Here is a 23,081-nt window from a genome sequence, read left to right on the forward strand (position 1 = left end):
AAACCATGATTTTATTATATCTGGATTTTGCTCAAAAATGTAATGCTAGTGACATGACCTAGGGGGAACAAACACCTTAGTCATTTCTAGACATCAAAAAAATTAAGGAGTAGTAACATTCACACAGGCACACCAAATCAAACTGTCCATTACACCCTTTAAACCTTACAAAGTATGCCTCCTCATAAAACCCAGGTAACAAACAGGAAGAAAATCACAAAATACCTCCACACCTGAACCTCTCCAAGCATCACAGACACCACAACTGACTTAGTGAAAAACCTCCTCTCAGAACCAGGGATCTGCACAATGCATTCAGAGTTCCATATGTAGAAGTCCTCAAGTGATAAACAGGTAACAGATAATAGCCACAGTTCTCTTATTCTCAGTTGTATAATGTGGAGTGAAATAGGTCTATCCTACTTGCTTTCTTTTATTGCATGAAAAGGCAACAGATGTACTTAATATTTCCTGATAGTGAGTTTTATTAACAAAGTAAGAATATAACCAAACAAGTCTTGACAGTAAAGCTACCACTGACCATCACACTTCAAAATATAGGTTATACTAAGCTTGATTCCCCAGCCAGACTGTGCAATTGGATTTTAAGCTGGCTTTTGTTAAAAGCCTCTATCAAACAGTACACATCCCTGCCCACCTACAGCTATATCAATTCATAGGCTCATCACTGAGATGGAAAATTTGCTACCTCAGTTCTCCTTTCCTGCTTCTCTGAACCCCATGCATTCACACCAGCCTGTTCTTTATGTCAAATTTAGCTCTCACCAGACTTTTTGTATAATTCTTCAATCCACTACAGCAGGAGAGAGCTATTCACCTGAACACAAAAGCTGGTACCAAGTAGTGTCTGTAAGCAAGGACAATAATGCCTTTTGATAGCAGTGAGTTGTTGTTCTCCTACAGTGTTTTGACTGCAACCTTGATTTGTGATTTCAACAAGAGTCATTATCTCAGTCAGCACTCACCTTGCATCATACTCCTGTAGGCTGTGTCTGTGATGGCATAGATATGAGGGGGCATTTCATGTCTCTTTTTGCCTTTGTACATCTCCACTATTTCTTCTGAGTATATGGGCAGGTTCTTGTAAGGATTGATTACCACGCAGAACAGGCCTGAGTAGGTCTGGAAAGAAAACACCCCAGCAAACAGAGACAGAAATTAAAAATGTTATATACTTGCATATTTTAACAGTACATTACTTGAAAAAACAAACAAACCAAACAGTGCTTTTTTAATTACTTCTTCCAGTGATGCCATGTGGAATGCTTCCCACTAAACAATATTAGAATCTGAGGAACAACCCAAGTCCTCTCACCTTGACCAGTACTCAACTCTTCCAAGTGTGCACTGAACACCTACTCACTCATTAGTAATACTGATATCACTGATCTGCTCCCCAGCTAATTAACAGTCCACTAGGACTGGCTTTTCTTCCTTTCAAAGTAAGTGCCATTTCGTGATAGAATGTAGGTGCTTAGCTTCAAAATGCATACATTTGTGTTCTGTCTCATGTTTAATATCCATTTATCTAGTAAATGATCACTAAACAAAATAGAACCTCAAGCCAAAATAGTTACTAAAAGAAAAATAAGACCAGCCTACTCCTGAGAGGTTTTCAAGACCACTAGACCATGCCGAAGGCAGTGCCATCCTGTTCTGAAAGGAAAGCTGGATTAGATGGCCTCCTGAAGACCCCCCAAGCCTGAACACTTTCATGATTTGTAATGTAGCAAGTGTGACTAGAACTAGATTCAAATTGTAAGGTCAGCAATGTATAGTATGTTCAGTATGTATGTTTAGAATGCTCAATATTGTTCCAAACCAGTCAAAATGGAAAAAAATTCTAAAAGAAGTCAGCGATATATGCCAAAGTTTGCTTCTAATTCATATAAAATGGTTAATTCATTATCTATGACAGCAAACTTCCATTTCTCAATTGGTTTCCACTGGCTTAAATTGCACAGTTCTGAGGGAATACAACTGTCAAAACACTTCCAGTGAAAATATTAAGCTTCTTAAAAAAAACCCCACAAACCCAAACTTTGAAATCTGAGTACCTAAAAAAAAAAACCAACAATTTTTTTTACTTGCAAAGGGAATAAGAAGAGGAGAGGCTTCTTAGATATTTCCTAGACATTCTAAGAATAGCATTCCAAGCCCTGCTCCTGGGGCTTAGTGCTATCCTAGCTCCCTGTCAACTTTAGAAGCAGCTGTTTGGAACATCTGGAGATGAGCAGCTTCCTACAGCAACTTGCAGTGCTACCAGAAGAGAGTACATTTGGCACTTTTTATTTCTATTGCCAAGATCTCTTCTATTGTTTGCTCAATGAAAAAAGAGTGCTTTGGAGTGGTAGAGAGTTCTCCACAAGGAGCACAGAGAGTACTTAATCAGATTTAGCTCCTTAGCTAAAGGTAAGGATTAGACTGCAGTGATCAGAAGGGTGAAAATAGCATCTACTACACAGTTTGTGGTAGCAGATGCAGTTTATGTCCAATCTTTCTACATGCTGGCTTAACACTAAGTAACAAGTCTGCTGTTATATGCAGCAGATTCAGATATAGATTCAGACAGAAGTCCTCCAGGAAGTGAGTTTTTCATAGATACTTAAGGTTTCTTTTCCACATCCCAGTATAAACAATCAATCTATGTTTCCAGACCTACTCTTTTTTCCCCCTCCTTTTTTTTTCCAATAATTTTTTTAAATATTTGAGGACTATTTGAATGGCTTACAGAAAATACTAAATGTCTTTCCAAAGTGGAAAACTATGAAAGTTGGCTAAAAACCTTTTGGCATAGTACTTCTAAAGTTCCAGGAAGCTAAGCTTCTAGTCAGGTTAGGTTTCAGGTGGTGCTTGAAGAGAGCAGTTTAAGGAGTTTACAGCAACCAAGCCAGCAATGTCAGTTCCTTTTGCCTCAGTTTTAGTTCTCCATCAAGTCTGACAGCACTTGCAGAGCACAGAATAAAAGCTGGAAGTCTGGATGATGCTTTCCTGACCTTTGACTACACCAGTGGAACACAGAGTAGGACAAAGAGACAGAAATGGGTCAATGCAAGAGCAGCATGTTCACAGTGCACACAAGTCCACAAGGAAGGTAGAGCTTTCTTAGCTGTGTATGTGTGACTCCTCATAGATCAGAATGGTTGCTTTTCCTGTAAGTAGAGTTCATGTCTAAAGCCACCCTATGGATGAGAGCAGCAGTTTAGAAAAGGGAACACATTAATTTCACTTAGAGTGATGAAGCCATGAGGCAAGTATGTAAGAAGAAGCTACCACCTTCTTCCAGCATTCTGCTTGCCAGGAGAAATACCTAAGGGAAGTTTCCAAGCAGTAAAACGACCTCAGCTGTGTGAAGGGATATTTTTGTCTAATAAAGACAGGCAACTAATTATGGCTGGGATAAAAAACTGAGTAAGACCACCACGTCATGACTGCTGGTTGAGGCAACTGACAGTTTCATATAGGGAGCAAGTTGAGTTGTATGTATAAGCAGAAGCTGCCAGCCCTACCACAGAGAAGAGTTATCTTCATCTTATTGAAGTACAAATAAAGACTCATATGCATAAATCCCTGAATTGAACCCAAGGTTCCAATTCAAAGGCTCATCTATTATAAGCATAGCTGGCTTGGAAATCTGTACTTTGTCTCAGACATTACTATCTCAAAATAGAATTCTGGCATTACCTTTCACTAACTATTTCAAGTGACACACACGCCAAACTGGAACTAGTTTTATTTTTCTAACTGGTAAACTAACTCTGAGGAGTTGAAAGGACCATCTGCAGCATGGCACAAAGCTGACAGCATCAGAAAATTTATTTTCCAGTAACAGTTAACTTCAATAAAATAACTGGAACATGTAAGATTGAGTTTTGAGTTTCACACTGAATACAAACAAAACAGTTCAGGTAAGCAAAAATGATTCACAAAAGCTGAAAATTATCTTTTGATAAAGGATTCTCAATAGAAAGGGTTAATATGAAAGCCAGTCTCTTAGCAAGTCACCTCAGTGCAGAACCAATCCACACATGGAAATAGCAAAATGGTGTTTGGAGTCAAGCTCTTAGTTCTTGAATTGTTTGTCACTCCTCACTCAAAATTTGCCTGCACCAGCAATAAGATTTCCCTCTTCGTATTACAGGATGAAAAGACAAAAAAATAAAGATAGATAAAAAGGCAAAAAGATAATAATTTATAAAAACACACAGCCTTGCTGCCAAATAAGAAAGAAAGGAGAAGAACAGAACTAAACTATGCCTGCAATCTTTCCAGAGACATTTCTGCTGGAGATGCACTGCGTCTACTCCCTTTCTTCAAGCGGATTAATGATCAACCAACAGCCACTCCAATGAAAGTATTTTAAGCCTTCCCATAAATCTCCTGACTTGCTGAGAACTGCTGACAGGTGAGATCAGTCCATTTCACAAGTGCACAGGAACACAGTTTTGGCAAGACTCAGATTCTGTAATAGAGCAACACTATGCAAGGTTTGCTTGGGTGAAGGGTGTGGGGATTTTTTACAAAAAAAAACTTCACAATCTTCTTACAATCCAATTAGAAGAACTCAATTTATTAGTCACAGGCCATGTCTGAAATTTCAAATGGTATCTTGCAAGATATGTGAAACAGCCCATTGCACAGCATACAACAGACCTTGAGACAGTGCTGAATTATTTTCAACAATTATTATATAATGTAGCAGCATTTCCTACTCTAAAAATGTTACACATGGATCTTGCATATCCTATTTCATCTGAATACCAAGAGTTTTCCACCTGAGAGTAGATTTTGACCAATAGTGGAAGGAGTCGTTAACTACAAAAATAATAAACTACGTAAACCTCCAATCACATTAGTTTTCAAATTTTGACATCAGACTGTGGAAATCAGACTAAATTTGTATCAGCCTTGCATCTTTCAGATAGGCTCTGATAATTTCTCCAATAGTCATCTGTATGCCTTCATGCCACTCCAGAAGAGCAGACACAGCACTAGTAAGTCATGGGTTTCTCCCTTGTGTTCTCCCTAGTCCTGTTTTAACCAATCACTGCACACAAATTTTACATTACCACTGAGTTTAACAACTCATTCTGTAACTGCAGAGTATTAATAAAGCAGAGGCTAGCATGACCAACATCTGCTTGCTAAACATAGGCAACATGAAGGGAAAAATCAGAAGGGAACTGAAGAACCAGGTCAAGGTTCCAAAGTCTCCTTCCCCTATTTATTGCCTTTGATATTGAGTGAAGTGATTGCTGCCTGCTTCATTGGGTATGACCCTTGGTCCCATAAATGGTGTCTGTTATTTACACAGCAATGAGAAGCAGGAATCTCTGCTCTTGTCCATTTGGGGACGGAAAGAAAAGGAACATTTCCTATCTCTAAGTACATCCAGGCACACATGTTTCCTCTCTAGAAAGATGCTCTGAGATCCACACAAAAAGCTTGGCACTTCTTTCCCACTGAAGCTCCAGACATGGGAAACACATTTCAGATGCTGGATGGAATAGGACTGTGTTTTTATTATTATTATTTGGTTAGGTTCAGATCAGACTCCCTGTTTACCACTACCCAACTGCTCTTGTGTCTTGCTAAGAGAAAGTTAAAAGGCATTCAAAACATCCTGCAAACAAAGACATTAAAACATTAAAGCCAGATTTACCATAGCATTCTTTGAAACTTTCAACATTAACTAGAGGGGGATTGGCGTAGTTTAGTGAAAAAATTTTAAGTAGAGGGAGGAAGGTAGGTCACATGATGAGTTGTGTATAGGGGCAATGAAAGGCTAACACATGCATTTAGGAGCAATTACATTAAGTTCACACGCTATGTCATCAGGAACTCCTACCCCAACAGACAAGATTACTTACATAGATCAGTCCTGAGTAGTATCTCTCCTTCAAGTTGTGAAGCACAGAAGCCTCATTCAGGCACGTCAGCTCTGCCATATCTTCTACTTTAGAGAATTTGGGGGGGTTCATCTTCTGGATGTCATCCTTATTTACTTTCACTTTCTTTCCGTTCTCTGCCAGTTCCACGATGGCTTCATCTCCCACTTCTTCCTTCAGGCTAGCTGCCTCAAAGCCATTCTTCTCTGAGGGAACCCATACCAGCTTCTTAGCTGCCCAGTCAGCCTGAGTCAGGGGGTTATTGATGATGTTTTTGTCCACATAAAGGTACTTATCTGCGTCTCTTTGCGACATTATGGTTTACAGCTGGGGACCTGTGAAGAAAGGGGGAAACAAAGAAAAAAGTTATTTTTAAAGCCTCAATTTGCCTTGCAACTTCTCAGAGGCAGACAAGCACATGCTAAGTACTCTGAATCCCTGGTCATTAGAGCATGCCTCTCCCTCCTTTAATTTCATGTTAGCAAGCACTGCTAAAGTTGTCAAACTTCCAATAAGGCCAAGGTTTTGCTTGCCAAGAGTATGAAAAAACCAAACTAGCAAGCAGTTTATAAAAAACCCAAAACCTACAACAAAACACCGACCGTTAAGCATTTGGAAGCCATTATTTGGCAGAAAAGAGGAAGCACATTAAAGTGGCAAGCACCAAACAATTTGTGCCAATCCTCATAGCATCAGACACTATGTCAGTAACATTCTGGTCAAGAGTAACCCTTCACTGCTCTACTCGGTAGAGATATTGGCTCAGAAAAAAAAATCATAAATGTGTAATCAACACTTTTACTTTGTATCTCCTTATCCTGATAAGCTATAAATCAAAACCCACAACTTCTCAGAAATGTCAACAACCAGCCTAAAATGTGAGGTGCAGTTTACTTCTAAAAGATAGCAGTAATTTGCAGACACCAGTTAAGACTGATATTAGATACTTTCCATCACCAGCTTAGTACCCAACCCACCAGTTTATATGGTTTTTTTTTCCTAGATAATGTTCAGTAGCACAATATCTCTGAGATAGTAACAGAATAAATCAGGAAGCTCTACAGCTAAATATCTTCTATTAACATCCTTCTGTGAAGCTGTGGTCAGATAGAGGAGAGAGTTTCATCCCTACAGAAGGGAGACTTAGGCTGCATACTTGAAAAATGGCACCCTAGATTTAGTGTTTCATCAAAACCAGAACACTACCGCCAGGGATTTTCCAGTTTATAAGGCAGCAATTTTATTAGTGCCATTCAAAAGTCCTTTCAATCAGAAAAGGACTGCATGCGTCAAGGCTCATTAACCATGTAACAGCAGCCTCTTTACAAGATCCCATAAACATTACTTCTCAAATTCTTCCTCACAAAGATACCAGTGTCCTCAATATATGTTTCTCATAGCTTGAATAGAAACTAGAGCTCTTTATTACCTAAAGAACAGAAAATTAAAATATGAGTACTCATGTCCTAGAAGGCTATCAGGAGCTATATGGATAACTTCTCTACAGAATTCATATTTACAAACCAGCAAGCAAATCAAGTAAGTGAAGTCTGACTGCACACACTGCAGACAAAAAGATATTGAAAGCAGGACAGAAGCAGCTCAATTCCCAAAACATGCATGAGAGCAACAATAGATGTAGAGTCCCAGCATTAGCAAACAGTGAATGAAGCCAGAAAAGCATCAGCCATAATAATGATGGGCGCCAATGCCCACACCAGTCATTTGTAAGCGTGTAGGGAAATTCCTTTCAACAAATGTATCACTGTAAGGGGTATGTAACTTTGTGCCAGACACTGTATGGATAGCTGTATATTCACAGTCAAAAATTCTTCAGCAAACAAAGTGAAAATCACTCTATAAATAATCACTTCCTTTAGTTTGAGTTTAAAATCTTTGTCTTAAGCCTTACTGGATATGCCAAGCAGCTATTCCACACTTGACCTCATCTTTCCTTCCCCACAGGGTCACTGACACCTCCACCTCAACCACAATGGTGATTCTCAGAGCAACTCCTCCTTCTCATATTATTCCTGAAAACTAGATTTTCATGGATACATGATGAAGAGATATGTTGTAAAGACAAGATGCAGCAGTCTGGAGGCTGCCATAAAAAACCTGAGCTGTCAGGAGAGCTCCAAGACCATCCTATAACAGCAAGCCTGACAGAGTATATAGCAAATAAAGAAGGCCAACAATTCAACAGAAGATATTAGGATTTCATGACACTGCAGAGTATCATCTGCAGGCTGTGATCAAATGGTTAAAAAAAGGGAGTGGAAGGAAAGAGGGGAAAAAGAAAAAAAAAAAGAAATAAATATTCAATTGTGTTCAGAGTTGTATCAGGTTTGGCAAAGCAACAGCTGTGCTCTGCCCTCCATTACACAGCTTCCTGCCTATGCAACTCCCAGAATGTAACCAGTTGCCTTTTTTGGCTATAATCAGGCAGGACACAGAGGCACTATGCTTCAGCTAAATTCAGTTTCATCATTTCCTGAGGAATCCAAAGTAACCAGCCATCTGAAGTGTCCTACATTACAGTGAAACAGTCCTCACTTCCTCACTGCTAGAGTACATGCATGCATTCAGTATACCTTCAGATACATTCTAGGATAAAGACTAATTCTTTTTTTGGCAAAGGAGTAGATAAAACCACAATAAATCTTTCAAAGAGTATCCCCAGTCAGTCCTAGATCTGAAGAGAACTAAGAAAATAAGATAGTTACAGAGAGGTTAATCAAATTCCTTGCAGGAACAGAATCCCAAATTATCTCACATACTACAAGAGTGCATTCTTCAGCCAGTAAGAGATCATTCTAGAGCATCTATACCTTTTTATTTTCAGGGCTCAAAACAACTTTCACAGTAAGAGGAGAAATAGCCTAACACAGCTATTCTAAAATCTCACCAAACACTAAGTTCAAGATATTTTAATATATTAAATATATATTAATATAGTATAATCTAGTGTATATATAAATATATATATATTTTATATAAGTTAATATATTTTAAGTACTACCAAACAGTAGTGAGGAGATTCCAAAAGGGTCTGCACCTCAGACTTGAAACAGACTTGAAAATTCCCCTATTGCATGGCAGCAGCAGCCTTCTTATCATCATCTTAAACTAGCTCTCCTAGCTCCAGAACAGAATCCTCATGTAGTACAAGTAACAGACAGAGGCTCAAACTAAGATAACATGGCATTAGAGCTATTCTGGAGGCTGACTGCGAACCCACAGGGCGTCTAAACTAGCAATACCACAAACCAACCATTAATTTGTCTTCTCCACAAGAACAGTACCAGAGGAATCAGATTCAGCAAGCTCCATCTCATGGACTCTTAAACTTATCTTCCTAGCTTATGCTGCATTTCACTGGGCATTTCTAAAAATCCCTTAAAGTGGTGGTCAAGGAAGGAAGCAAGCCCAGTAAGCTCTTACACCAACTAACAATGAATGCAAATCATTGCTGTTTTAGGAACAAATTAGGAAGCAATTTGTTTGCCTGGTAGTTTGCATTTGGGGTGTAGATAATTATGTAGGACAAGGACATTTATCTTTACATAGCTATTGTGCAACTGCCAGATGAGAATACCATTAACAATATTCTTTTTGATGCCAGTCTATAGGCAAGAGGACCAAAGAATACAGAAGGAAGACAGACCATCCTTGTTTTGAGTTTAAATGTCTCCTTCCTAGTATTGTTTCCAAAAATTACATACTACAGTCACTTCCCCATTAACCCAGTATGTTCCCTTATTGTGGTTCACAGCAGTCTGGGGAAGAGGCTGGTCAAACTTTGCTTGTTTTCCATTATTTCAGAATCCAAGAGATATTCTTTGTCATTTAACTAACTACGTAATTGCCACAAAGATGCCATACAGTCACAGAGAGAGAAAAAAATGCTCTCTACAGTCATGAATATGATAGGACCAAGACATCAGTATGCAGTGCAACCTTAAAAAATAATACCAACTGCCCTGTTGACATACATATTTCCCAGCAGACAGATTCTTTTGAGAGGAACAAGTCAAACACTGGATTTAACTTAAGATGACATGCATTCCCATTGAATTAGGCAGAATTACTCCAAACCCTCACTGGAATACAGTCATATGGACAGAAGTTTGCCTTAGTCTCCTGCAATTTCATAGCCTTAAGGCTTGAATTATAAGACACTTCACACACACTCTACTTAAAGCAACATCAAGTGCTTCCCATAAACCTGGGAACAAATACTTTATCTGGTTTGGAAAGGTCTAAAGGCTACCTCTGCTGTAAGGTCCCTTTCTTTCAATTACAAGTGTTTTACAACTGCTAAAAGCACAGAACATTACCTATTTGTAATTAAATTTTCAGTAACTATTTGTATTACATCCCCCATTCCCCCCAGACATTTACTCTGTCAGCAGCCACAGAATTGTTCCTGGGAGTGAGCCACTGCTCAATTAGATAAGCTTGAGCTTTACTACCTATGGAGCTAACAGCTGAAGTAGAAATAGAATTCATAAGAATTCTATACTTATTTCATAAGAGCATTAATGCAAGAGTTAAAGCATCACACTTACAAGTACTAGAGCACTGGCTGGGCAAGGAAATACCTCTAATCTGAGTTACCTAAACCATCATTAAAGTAGGGATCCCCACACTGCTCTTTCTTGGCTTCAGCCTCATTCCTAGCAAAGATGCATTACTATACTGGAATAGACAGTTTTATTCACACACCATTTCATTTCCCTGCTTTAATGAATTATGACAAGTTTGTGCTACTGAGGATGCTAAACAGCCATATACATGCACTGAATCCTTGGCAATTCAGATTAACACTTCAGAACTTTGCTGTAAGACTGAGCCAGCCTGAAAAGGGATGTAAGTGGATAATTACTGGAAGTTTTCTTCTGTTTCATATCTGCCAGTAAGACACTGTTACAAATTTTCTGTGATTTCATATTAAACAATCTTCCCACATGGTTTGCCTAGTGGCCTTTCTACTTGCAGTGCAAGAGGAACTACCCTAAAGGGTGACAAAAAGAATGAACAATAAACAGCAAACATATTTAAACTACAAGTTAATTTCCCTTTCTTTAAAGAGTTCAGCTTTTAAAGGCAGTTCATGAACACAACTTTGCCACCACTTTCCAAAGTATCTTACCTTTAGCAGCTTGTCAGAGGGTGCCATACAAGACAAAAGGCTCTTTCTCAGAACAAAAGGACTGCACACCATTTCTATAAGCAAGACAAGATTTTTGCACTAGAAAGTTACAGCACTACTGGTCACTCATGGCCCTATTTCAGGTATAACTAAGTTGCACTCAGTGAAGACTTTGATTATTTGTTAATACACAGCATTTAAAAACAAATCTGAGAAGCTGCTAATGATTCAAACTAAGTTTGGTCAGTAACAGTCATATGATGGGAATCGTTGCTTAGCTATGATCTGAACAGCTAATACTTGTATTATTCCTGCAATTCAACTATTTCACTTTCCCCAGCCAGCTGAATGTGGTTCCTCAAATTAGATTTAAGAGCAGCTAGAACGCTAGACTAAACTAGTCTGAAATAGACTTTAATGGCCAGGCTAGCTACAGCGACCATGAACTGACATTATAAAACCCCTAACCTACCAATAAAAAACTTCCTATAACTCCCTTGTATTCACTAAGGAACTGTTCAGATCTCATTTGTTTAGGTTAGAGTGACACTTCACAGCTCCAAGTGCCAGTATATTTATGGAAAAGAAAACTGTAAAGTTTGTTAGCCCAAACTGCTCCAATTTGTAAGCAACACCTACATAAAAACCAGAGTTTAAATTACTAAGGGTGAGAAATGAATCACAAGGAGGCAGAGGGAAAGGAAAGGGAAAAGCTGGCAAGAAGCTAAACTGATGGACAGGTTATAGCTGCTTATTTCCCAAGTTCAATACACTGAGGCACACCAGTGCTTGATGCTTCAGGCTGAACGCAAGAATCACGAATTTCAGTTATCCCACAGAGAATACATCACCAGGCAAGTACCCGAGCTCGCAATTAACACCCCCTCACAGGCAGCCCCACACTGAAGGCACAGAGCTGCACTTACCCTTTCCATTCAGAATGCTGCCATGCAGACTCATTTCTTCTATTTCAGCTTTATTTGGGACTCAATGACTGCTATTAGGCTTACTGAAGTTCACTGCTTTCCTCTCCAGTCACAGTCTGACTCACACAATACATTGTTGAAAGATTTATTTCACAACTGGAATGCAGTTTGCTGGCAATTATTGTTGCATATTCAGTTTGACTGTAGTGCTGCCCAGACTTGCCAGCTACCCTGTTTATTACTGTAAATTAAACTCTAGGTAGAGCACTAAAGTGCCCTCTCTGTATGTGGGGCTCTAAGAACCAAGAATGAGGAATCTAATTATCTAATGCATAAGTGATGCTTCTATTGCACAGAAGTGACTTACTGGCCAGACTACAGGCAAGACAAAAGAAAGAAACTGAAGGAAATTCCACATCTTCCAAGTGGCCTAAAGGTACCCAACACACATCCTCAGAAGAGTGAACATGGAATAAATGTTTCTCGGTTTCTCCATGTCCAGCCCTCTTCATCAGCTGCCAAGCACCACGCTGGTATGTGTGAAGCAGCACTTTCATATATTCTGCTGTAACAGCTGACAGAAGGGGTTTGCCCTGGCAGCTGGGACATCCCATGGCAAAACGCAAAGGCCACAAAGCCACGTACAAGCAAGACACTTACATGCCACTTAATAATCACCTTTTCTCTCCACTAGGTTCAAATACAGTAGGAGTGTGAGAACAGTCCCACAAGCATGGCATATGTTCATTTAACAAATATTAATGCCAATCTGAAGAGGCTACTTTTGGGTACCAAAGACTGAAAACAGGGTAAAAATGCAGTGGCTTCACCACGGGCTACAGAAGCACAGGAACAATCTTGGGCAACCACACTGCATGCAGTAATTAACCACTGTAGGTTACAGGCAAATAAAGGCAGGCACTAGCTTCCTAAGTTAATGCTAGGGCGGGTATGCTTGCCTCTATTTTAATTGCACCTTATGAGTTCAGGGAGACAAAGACTACTACACTACCATGTAGATGGCACCAATACAGTTAATCAGCTCTATGAAGCCTGTGCATGCTGTTTAAACACACCAAACACTGATTTAGGGAGGGGGAGGGTAGCCTTCTGTTGATTTCAAGTCCAGTCTTTAGCATGACAAAGCTAGGCTGGCTGCCACCCAACCCCATTCACTTTGAATAAATATTCAAAGTTTACAATCCTGCATAATACACTTTCTGCAACTGTTGTTTCTCATTAGTGGAGCACAGTACATGCCTTCTCAGCAGAGGAGAGAATTCCTCTTACAGAGACAGTGTGCCCACAAGGAAAACATTCCATGGGAGAACACATTCTTCGTGACCACTCAGCAAAGTAATCCCACTTAAGGAGACAGCTGTAGTTCAGAAAATTGCAGCCCATCCCTGCTGTTCAAGCTGTTTTGCTGGAAGACTTGTTTTCAGGAGGCATAATGGCCTGCATAAGTTCTGATCAGGCATGCAGAGTTCCCTACGGACATTGCAGGAGAGAGGGGGGAAGAGCTTAGAAAGTTTTAACCTTTGTTACCTCGGGGTCACTTTTCATCTCTTCCCTGATATTCTGATTTAAGGCAAAAATGTATCTGCCAAGAACTCTGAGGCACTGTATAAGGTAGCTCTACATACATCAATTAGCACTCTCTGTCATCTTTGTCAATGCCGGGTTTCAATTCACTGCAAGAGCGAACAAGAAATAAAACAATTACATCTGCTGGTTCATCCTTTTAGATGCAAATATTTAGCATTTACCTGGCCAAGATAAAGTCATCTTACAGGAACAATTACTCTTGCTAACATTAACTGACAAATTGCTTTGATCAATACTACTAATCGTCTTCCAGCTCATAATGAAAAGAACAAATCATCAATGTAAATATGTCCAGTAAATAATTTTGAAAAGTATTATTTTTACTTTGCAGCAGAAGTTTCTCTAGAAACTTCCAGTTCAGCCTACTGTGCCAAACTAGGACTGTGTACAAGCAGCCTTCTTCTACATCTCATATTTTTATTTTTGTTTCAAATCATTCTGCTGCACATTTACAGCAGCTACGGGGATGGCAGGCAAAAATCTGTACTGTCTTTACAGGATCCAAGCTGGATTCTCAACCCCTCCAGCAATACATAACAGTTCAATAAGAAGACCTACATCTCTGTTTATGACAGTGATGTCTGAGGTAGGGGTCTGAAGAATGACTTTTTCTGGACACGAGAACACAGCAACTCTTAAACAAAGAAGAAAAAGCTACATAGCCTTTACATTCCAGGATGTGTAAGGAGGCCAGGTTGAAAGTATTTATGTTTTTTTATTTTTTATTTGTATTATATTTGTTTTATAAATACTTATGCTCATAAATATCATGTTCAAGATGGTCTGAAAATCCAGATTGTGGCATTTCCCTATTGCATTCAAGGTCTGGCACAGCCTCTTAGCTATCCATTATAAGCATTGTTCTCCAGAAAGCTCCTGGCGCAGTAGAGCACACGAGGAACACTCAAGTTTGTCTTCTGGTTAGCTTGCTCCCTCCCTGACCTGTGCTTTCTTCTCTCATTGGCAAATATATCAGTCTTTAAACAGGAACAGCATTAGGCATCACTAATTTTAGAATTCACCCAACCGTGTCCTCCTGTCTGGATCTCCTGAAACACGGATTTTTGTGTTAGAGGAGAAGAAAGGACTCATCTTTCAATCTCAAATGAATAAAAGCAAGGGCACTTGAAGTAGAAACCTAGTCTGGACTATTACAATCATGGCTATATGGCATATAAAATTTTCTATTTTCTGGTAATTCTAGAAAAGACTTTTTTGGAAAAAAAAAGAAAATTATCTCCTTTTGACAGGTGACTGATATGACATTCCATGGTTTCCATACAAGGAAACAAATATAATTTGAAACTTTCCAATAAAGTTTTGCTTTCTGCCCTAAAAGGACAAAAAACAACATAAGGAAACACTGACCACACAAAACTGTTTTGTGTGTTTCCACCATAGTTAACAAGATTGTCCACACCCATATACACAGCAGTGCTGTGGTGGTGAGGCACTGGAACAGGCTGCCCAGAGAAGTTCTGCATGCCTCATCCCTGGAAGTGTTCAAGGCCAGGTTGGATGGAGCTCTGAGCAACCTGGCCTGGTGAAAGGTGTCCCTCGTGGCAGGGGATTGGGACAAAATGATCTTTAAGGTCCCTTCCAACCCAAACAATCCCGTGACTCTCTGATATTCTTCTCCTTATCTACATGAGCAAGAGCTGAACCACTACTGCAGCTGCACTTTTTCCTAACAGAATTAGCAATAATACAACATGGTGACATTTATCACTTAAGTCTACATCAATTTTTTTGAGCACTAAAGAACTAAAATTTATTTATACAATTCTGCCCATTATGAAAAAAAAATAGGATTTGCCACATAACAGATTAGCTCCCACCATGTGCAAGAAGAAGATAAACTGATTTTGCACATGTATATATCAGTGCTACATGGGCAATGTAGATAGCTTTTAGAAGTTACATTAATTTGCCTAATAAATTGGCAATCCTTCTTTTATGACTAATACATCTTTCTCATCACATTTGTGTGTTCTCATTTTACTTTTCCCATCATATACTGCATTAAACTTGGAAAGGGCCATTAAACCAATTCACAATAATTTACTGTGTAATGAAACGTCACAGACTTTAGTGTCTGCTATAAAGATTCATACTGCAACATAAACCAGTTCGCTTAGCTTTTATTACCTGGGTAAAGTCACAGATCTTAAGTCACAATTTAAAGAGTTTCTGTGCTTGTAGAGAAATCTTATTTGGTATTTATCCTCCTCTAAGAAAGAATATTTACTTGGTCAGTATGCAGACACATACACTTGAAACACAGCCGTTCCAAGAATCCAATTATTTAACTATATTAGGTAGTCAACTGTATATCTGCATCCATACCTCCATTTATTTAAACAATTCTGAGAAGTCTGAATACATTCCACTTGATGTCAGAAAGGGATAAAATCATTTCTATCTCTGAACAACGGGGAAAAAAGCAACGTCTGAACCACAACTATGAAAAACAAAATATCTTTAAGTGGCATTCTGCTAAAAAAATAAAATTCTACTAATACAAAAGAAATATTTCTTAGACTACCTCATATGCATTTACAAGTAAAAAGTAAAGTTGTTTTCTAGATAGCTACCACAATGAGGAATTTATGAATTAAATTGCTGTTTCTGGTTATCTTCATCTCAAATCTTCCCCTTCTGACCTGTTCCACTCACTAGCTGTTAAACACACAGCTACCCATCCTCATAACCACCCAAAAAACCCAAAGCAAAGTGTCAATACCTTCCTCTACATTTAGAACTATGACTGATACAGCTAAAACAGAAGCCTGAGAGTATTTTTAATCTACATTTTAAAAAAGGTGCAAAAATCAATTTACCATATAAACCAACTAGTTTCAAGTGCTTAGCCAGGAACTTACTAATCCAGTTCAGTGGTTTGATTTCAGACTTACATTCAGTATTTCTTGAGAAGTTCTTTCATCTAAACACCCTATACCTGTTCAAGTATGTCTAAATCCTAAGATAAGGTTTCTTTTTCTTAAATTGATAGCACATCAATTAAAATTACTTTGTTCACACATTTCAAAAAACTGATTTTATAAATTCTGGCACAGAAAGATTGGAATCTCTCGCAATAAGTGGCAAGCAGACCTACATGTAACAAGTCCCTGTCAAAAAGAACTTACTAACAATTGACCTACAAACTGATAAGTACTGTTGAGTCAGTCACATTTCAAAATAAACAGAAGCAACTAAATTTTTAATTGAAATTTGGCTGTAGGTTTCCTTTCTTTTTTTTTTTTCTTGGACATTTAAAACAATTCTGTGACTAAAACTAACTGGGTTGGTTGTTGACCATAACCAACTTGAACCAAAGTCAAATCTACTGCACCTCCAAGGTTGAGTAAAAGAGTCTAAATTCAAATGAACTGGTCAAATCTTGAGCTTAAAAGAAAAACACAGGTGAATGTACTCTCATCACTACAAACAATAAAAAGCGAAGTAAACTATTACAAGAGCATGCTTTAAGTCTAAGATTTTAAACGGGAAGCTGCCCAGCAGGAAAAAAAAAAACTCTGACTGCACACAAGTGACAAAATAGAGCTGTAAAATTTCTCTAAACCTTTTTTCTTACAAGTCTGAAGGCCCACTTTGCTTTCACGCAAATCAGAACTCCAGTTCTGTGCAGAGGCATATATCACAATGGATTTCCTGGCGAGACTCATTAAAATGGTAGCTCTTGATGAATGGAAGTATTCATCAGTTAAGAAGACTTCATGATACAGATTTTCAAGTTAAGTTTCCCTTAACATATTAATTATTAGCCTGAGATTACTGAAGTCACTTACCCATGTGGTTTTATTTACTGCTCTCAGTAAAGTCAGCATACATGCATTAGGAGAAATTTCTATTTCTAGTCATGAGGACAAGCAGAATCCAAACCCTATGTACAAAACTCTAGAGGCATAAATTTCATAAGTAAGTCACGGAGTCAAGACACAGCATACAGCATTACATTTCATTATACCTCTCTGCAACCAGCAGCAATACATTTGTAATACTTCTATAAGAAAAAATTTATAGCAGACAAAGTATGCCAGATCAATTTTCCCTTTTGCTATGATTAAAAAAAACATGACTTAGCAGTACTAGCTCCAGAAGTATCACACAATGAAATCAATCACAGCTCCATCACCAGAAAACTGCAGACACTAGTCTAGTTTCTCTAGACTCTAGACTAGTTTCTCCAGACTCTTCAGGATGCTCAGAACAGCAACACATTGTGATGAATGGTAACAGGCCAAAGGACCATTAATTGAAAATGGGGACTAACCCATTATGCTGAACACAACTGGGCTAGAGTGAGGTCAGAAGCTTTTAAACCACTACAGTGGCCTAGGACTACAAGACGAATCAGTGTTGAGATTATTACTTCAAGTACTCCAAACAAGTTCTCACAGCCACTGAAGAAAAAAGCGAAGCAGATAAACCATAATTAAGATGAACTTGTAAATTGATGCATTTCGTTTAGTTGGACAACACCCATTTGCATTAGCTTCCAGGGCAGAAGTTGCATTTGTGTTTTCGTTTCAGCATACTCTATTAAAATCAGGTTGCTAGTTTCCATCTCTTTCTACACTAGAAAACTCAATTAGAACCATGGTGTGGTTAAACTGAAAAGAAATTTAAGGTACAAGGTCACCGAGCCACCATTAAGTTAGAACAACTGCCAGCAAAAACAATGCTGCTGTAGGCAATCCTCTGCTATTATAGTTTTGTTCCAACCCACAGAAGACTTAATGTCAGGCACACAATTTCTCTACTTAACATGCAAACAGCTCTGCCTCAATTATAAACTAAGAAAGCAAAGAGTAACGAGATATTTACACAAGAAATCAAAGAAAAAAATTATGTTAGAGGGCACTGGCGGCATTATTAAGTCAAACAAACAAAAATACATTAAATCATACATTGAGGATTAAGGTTTTGGACACCTTTTAGTAGACATGCACACTAATTGCGAGGCTCTAAAATGCACTCCAGTCATCAGTTAGTTTCAGCATGTTACCCAATAACCCAAAGCTACCACACCAAAAAGTAGATGTACTGTGGGGGATAACACAACCTTAGCTTTGACTTCCCCTTTCAGTAAACCTTGCATTAACTAGATGAGTTCCTGTAGCTCCCACGGGCCCACTTATAATCTCACCCTATTACGGTCACACTAATCCATAAGCGACATCAATCTGGGCAAGACACAGGCCTAGGGATGGGGTGGAAATGGAAGACTGAGAAGAATCAGCTCAGAAATCACAATACCTCTGACACGTGTCCTGTCTCTTTTGTTCTGGACGTTAACAGAACCAAATCTGAAATTTGGATATAGACAGACACAACTGAAGTGTATTTTTACAAAGCCAGCAGTAGCTGATATACATGCACTCCCTCGTACCTGCACGTGAATAGCCTGACACACAACCAGCCTGTGAATTATTACATGAAAACAGTCAGTACACTGTTTTTAAAGACTTCCAAGATAATAATGGTTCGTGTTTTCAAGATAGTTTGTTGAAGTGGTAAATGCAAGTCTCGCATTTGCAGTGCTAAGTAATGTTGCAAAGAGACTCAAGATGCACCTGTGGCATCTAACTGCAAGGCAGTTTTCAACTTGAAGATGAGTGAGTATTAGAGCTACCACTGGCTACATAACTTGAGCACTTTCCAACATTTTTCATATTACCTAAATAATATGCTGGACAACAAAAATTATTTTAGCTTCCTAAGTGAGAGATTTTTCTGTTCTCTTTCCTATGATTTTACTGGACAAGGTTGTTTTTATTTTCATTATTATTATTACTTTTTCATTAGATTCACTTAAAATATTATGGTGTAGCTCTCACAAGCTATTTGTCTTCTTAAAACATTCTGAAACACATCAAAATCTATGCAGAGGAAATAATGAAAAAAATCTTATTCTTTATCTCTTGAGATGAAATTATCATCTGGCAACTTTTTTCTTACAAGATTAACTTGAAAGAAAAAAAGAAACAAAGAAACAACCAAAAAACCAACCCAGAACCATGGTAGAAAAAGCTTAACAATCTATGCAAAGGCCAATAAAAGGACTTCAGTTTCTCCACTCATTCTTTTGAGGCAGACAAAACCTGATGATTAAGTCTTCCTGTTTATACAGAAACAGACACAGGCTACTCAGTGGTGCAAACGCTTCTCCAGAGGTCTTCCAAAGTCAGACCTTCGCTACACAAGTCAAGCATCCAAGAGATAACACCAGATTCCAAAAAGAACCACATCACTCACCAGCTTGGTGCCAGTCACACTCACTTGGACGTTTCAGGTCAGTAAAGAAGTTCAGATCCCCATTTTTACCCACTACTACCAATTTTGCTTCTATTTTAGTATTATAGAAAACTTTGCCTGTCCACCTCCATAAAGACAGTGCACACAGAATGAATAAGTGCAATAACACATCATTTCAGCAGTTCCACCTGATATGGAGCATCACAGAACTGTTGAATGATTTCCTTGTAGTTATTTTCACACGGTCAGATTAGCATGAAGTCTTGTGTTTATATAGTTTGGAAAATTGTGATTAACAACTTCAAAACCCTTCTGTGCCACTTATATTTATCAATTGCTTTCCCCTCATTACAACTTTCTAGTTAATAAAAGTATCAGTTTATCTCACTGAAGCCTTGTGAGAGCACTACAGATGCAGACAGTGCATCTATGAGTCAATACCTATCTGCACCATGATTTTTGCTGCCATTTTTGCTGGAATGCCATCAATAAGTGAACTTAGTCACATCGCGACCTAGTGACTAATTTCAAAGGCATTTTACACAGGCACTAACTGATTAGAGGGTTGTTACTTTGGAGTTAAAACTTTACCATACCTAGCCTTATGAACAGGAGATGAATACAAGAGTCAAGAATGTGTAATTTAATCTTTCAATCCACGGTTCAACAGTCTCCATATAAGTTACCTTGTATTTCCTTACAGCAGGCAAATTATAGATGGACCTTGGCCTGCAGACTACTACAGTATCTTTACAAGTTTGAAGCATACTTTTTTAATGCATTGTTTGAGAGATTACTCTGTTTTGGAAGACCTGCCCAGTTATAAAAAAGCTTAGGTTCTTAGTCCACTCTAAGATGGAGTGTGGCTCAGGACATCGTGACAGGATATGGCAGAAAATCCTACAGAAGAAAGATCAAGAGCACAAACAGTGCTTCGAGAAGAAAAAAAAAAAAGAAGGAAAGGAATTGTAAAGAGGAAAACAAAGTGGAATTAAAGAGTCACTGTATGCAGAGTTTGCTGACCAATGCAGTTTACTTCTGAAAAATCCCCTTTTAGTACCAGAAGCATGTTATTCTTTTAAAACTCATTTCACCCTGTGTTTAGGCAAATTAGGAGCAATTCTCATTAAACTTCCTGGGAAGGCACCGCGCTCGGGGGCTATGAAACTTGTTACTTTCCACACCTACCGAGGACAAGTCGGTAAAGATACCACTCAAAGCCGGAGAACTTTTACTACTCGGTTGGAGGTGATGCCTGAAAGCACAAGCTATCTGCAAGAGCTCTCGGTGCAAGCTTCATCTTGCCCTGTCACTCCCTCCTCCCTCCCTTTCTCCTGGCCCAAACCGAACGAGGAAGTGGAGCCGGGCGGGCGGGCGGAAGCCAAGCCCATGGCGGTGTCTGCAGGAGGGCTGTCAGCCCATGACTCAGGCTGCAGCCCTGACAGCTGCAGCCCCCGGCGGCCCCTGCCCGCTGCCCCCGCGGGCCGGGCAGCGGAGGGAAGGAGGGAGGGGAAGGAGCTGGCTCCGGCGGCACAGGGCGCCAGTCACCCACCCCACCTGCGGGAGGCCGGTTCGCGGGGCGTGCAGGGAGCAGAGCGGCAACTACGCGGGCACGCACGGCCCCGGGGCACGGAGGAGTCACGGGGAGCACAGCAGCACGGCAGGTCCTACGGGGACCGAGCGGACACGGAGCGGCGGGACAGCGGGAGCCTTCTCGCCCGGCCGGACAAAGAGGCGCCAAACCCGGCGAGGGAGGGAGGAAAGCGCGGCGCCAGGGGGGAAAACTGGAGCCACCCGCGCCCACCGCCCCGCCCAACCGGCTTCACCTGAGCCCGGCTACGGTGGAGGAAAGGAAACGCCGCGGCGGCGGCTGCGCTCCTCACGGCAAGAGTGCGGCGTCCTCCGGCTGCGGCTCCTCCCGCGGCACCGTGACCGCCGCTCGCTCACCGGCTCTGCTGAGCCGCCCGCCCGCCCGGGCGGGGCCGCCCCGCCCCCCGGTCGCCAATGGTGCCGCCGCTCCTGAAGATTGACGGGCACCCTGACCAATCAGAATGGCCAAGATGTGCGGAGGCTGAGGAAGCCGTTGAGCCGTTAGCAACGCCCGTGCGCCCCGCCCGGCCCCGCCCCACTCAGCTCAGCCCGGCACCGCTGCCGCTCGGGCGGGGAGCGGCGGCAGCGGTTGAGGGGCTTCGGGGGCGCCAAGGGCTCCACTCTGCTGGCTGCGGGGTCGGGTAGGGCTCCCCCGCTCCGATCCGCTCGGGTAGAGCCCGGCCGAGCCGCCCCCACAACGCCCCACGCCGCGGCAGCCCCACAATGCCCCGCGCCGGCCTTTGGTGCTGCCGAGGGCAGCGGGTGCGGCCGGGAGCAGGAGAGGGGCTCCGCGGGGCCATGGGCTGCGGCCCCGCCGCCCGAGGCCGTGCCAGAAGTCCTCCGAGATGGGGTTGGGGGTGTCCAGCCAAGAGGTTCCCACTCAGCCTCGTTGTAGTGCAAAATACCTGCAACGGTCAAAATTTTGTTTCACAGAGTCATTTAGGTTGGAAAAGGTCTCTGAGATCATCGAGTCCAACCTATGACCGAACACCACCACGTTAACCACATCATTGCACGGAGTGCCATCTTCAGTCTTTCTTTAAGCACCTCCAGGAATGGTGACTCCCCCACCTCTCTGGGCAGCCCATTCCCATGTCTAATCACTTTCTGTGAAAAAATTCCTTCTAATGTCCAGCCTGGCTCAGCTTGAGGCCATGATCTCACCCTGTCAGTGGCTGCCTGGGAGAGGAGACTGACCCCCCCCTGGCTACAGCCTCCTTTCCAGCAGTTGTAGAGATTGATCAGGTCTCCCCTGAGCCTCCTTTTTTCTAGGCTCAACAACTGCAGGTTCCTCGGTTTCTCATAAGGCTTTTCACCCAGATCCTTCACCCGGAAGGTAAAGGATCTTGTTTCCTTTCACTGGACTCTAAGGGACAAGGCTGAGGCAGGCAGAAGCGTGAGTGTAAGCAGCCCCTGATACTGCTGAGGTCTTTGAACAGCCGGTGTACATGCTCACAGAGGCCCGAAATGTATTTTAAAAGGCAGGCTGAAAGACTGATGTGTGAAAAGACAAAGGTGGTGTAATTCTGCCTCCTTATATTAAGTGGAACTTCAGGATGAGCTAAAGGAGGAAGCAATAGTCAGGATGTGAGACCAAAGTCCTTCTGAAAG

General features: G+C 40.7%; 1 protein-coding gene across 1 annotated transcript in view; it reads right to left on the minus strand.

Moving 5' to 3' along the window:
• MYH9 (myosin heavy chain 9) overlaps positions 1–21,819 on the minus strand; it is a 70,251-nt gene extending 48,432 nt beyond the window's left edge. Inside the window, exons 1-3 of the mRNA XM_066549558.1 lie at positions 21,707–21,819; positions 5,892–6,244; positions 987–1,143 (exon numbers count right to left, since the gene is read on the minus strand). Of these exons, the coding sequence (XP_066405655.1) occupies positions 987–1,143; positions 5,892–6,224 (490 nt within the window). The 5' untranslated portion in view covers positions 6,225–6,244; positions 21,707–21,819. The remainder of the gene's footprint in view (positions 1–986; positions 1,144–5,891; positions 6,245–21,706) is intronic.
• Positions 21,820–23,081: the final 1,262 nt, after the last annotated feature.

Source organism: Molothrus aeneus, chromosome 5, assembly GCF_037042795.1.
Source record: "Molothrus aeneus isolate 106 chromosome 5, BPBGC_Maene_1.0, whole genome shotgun sequence".
NCBI lineage: Eukaryota > Metazoa > Chordata > Aves > Passeriformes > Icteridae > Molothrus > Molothrus aeneus.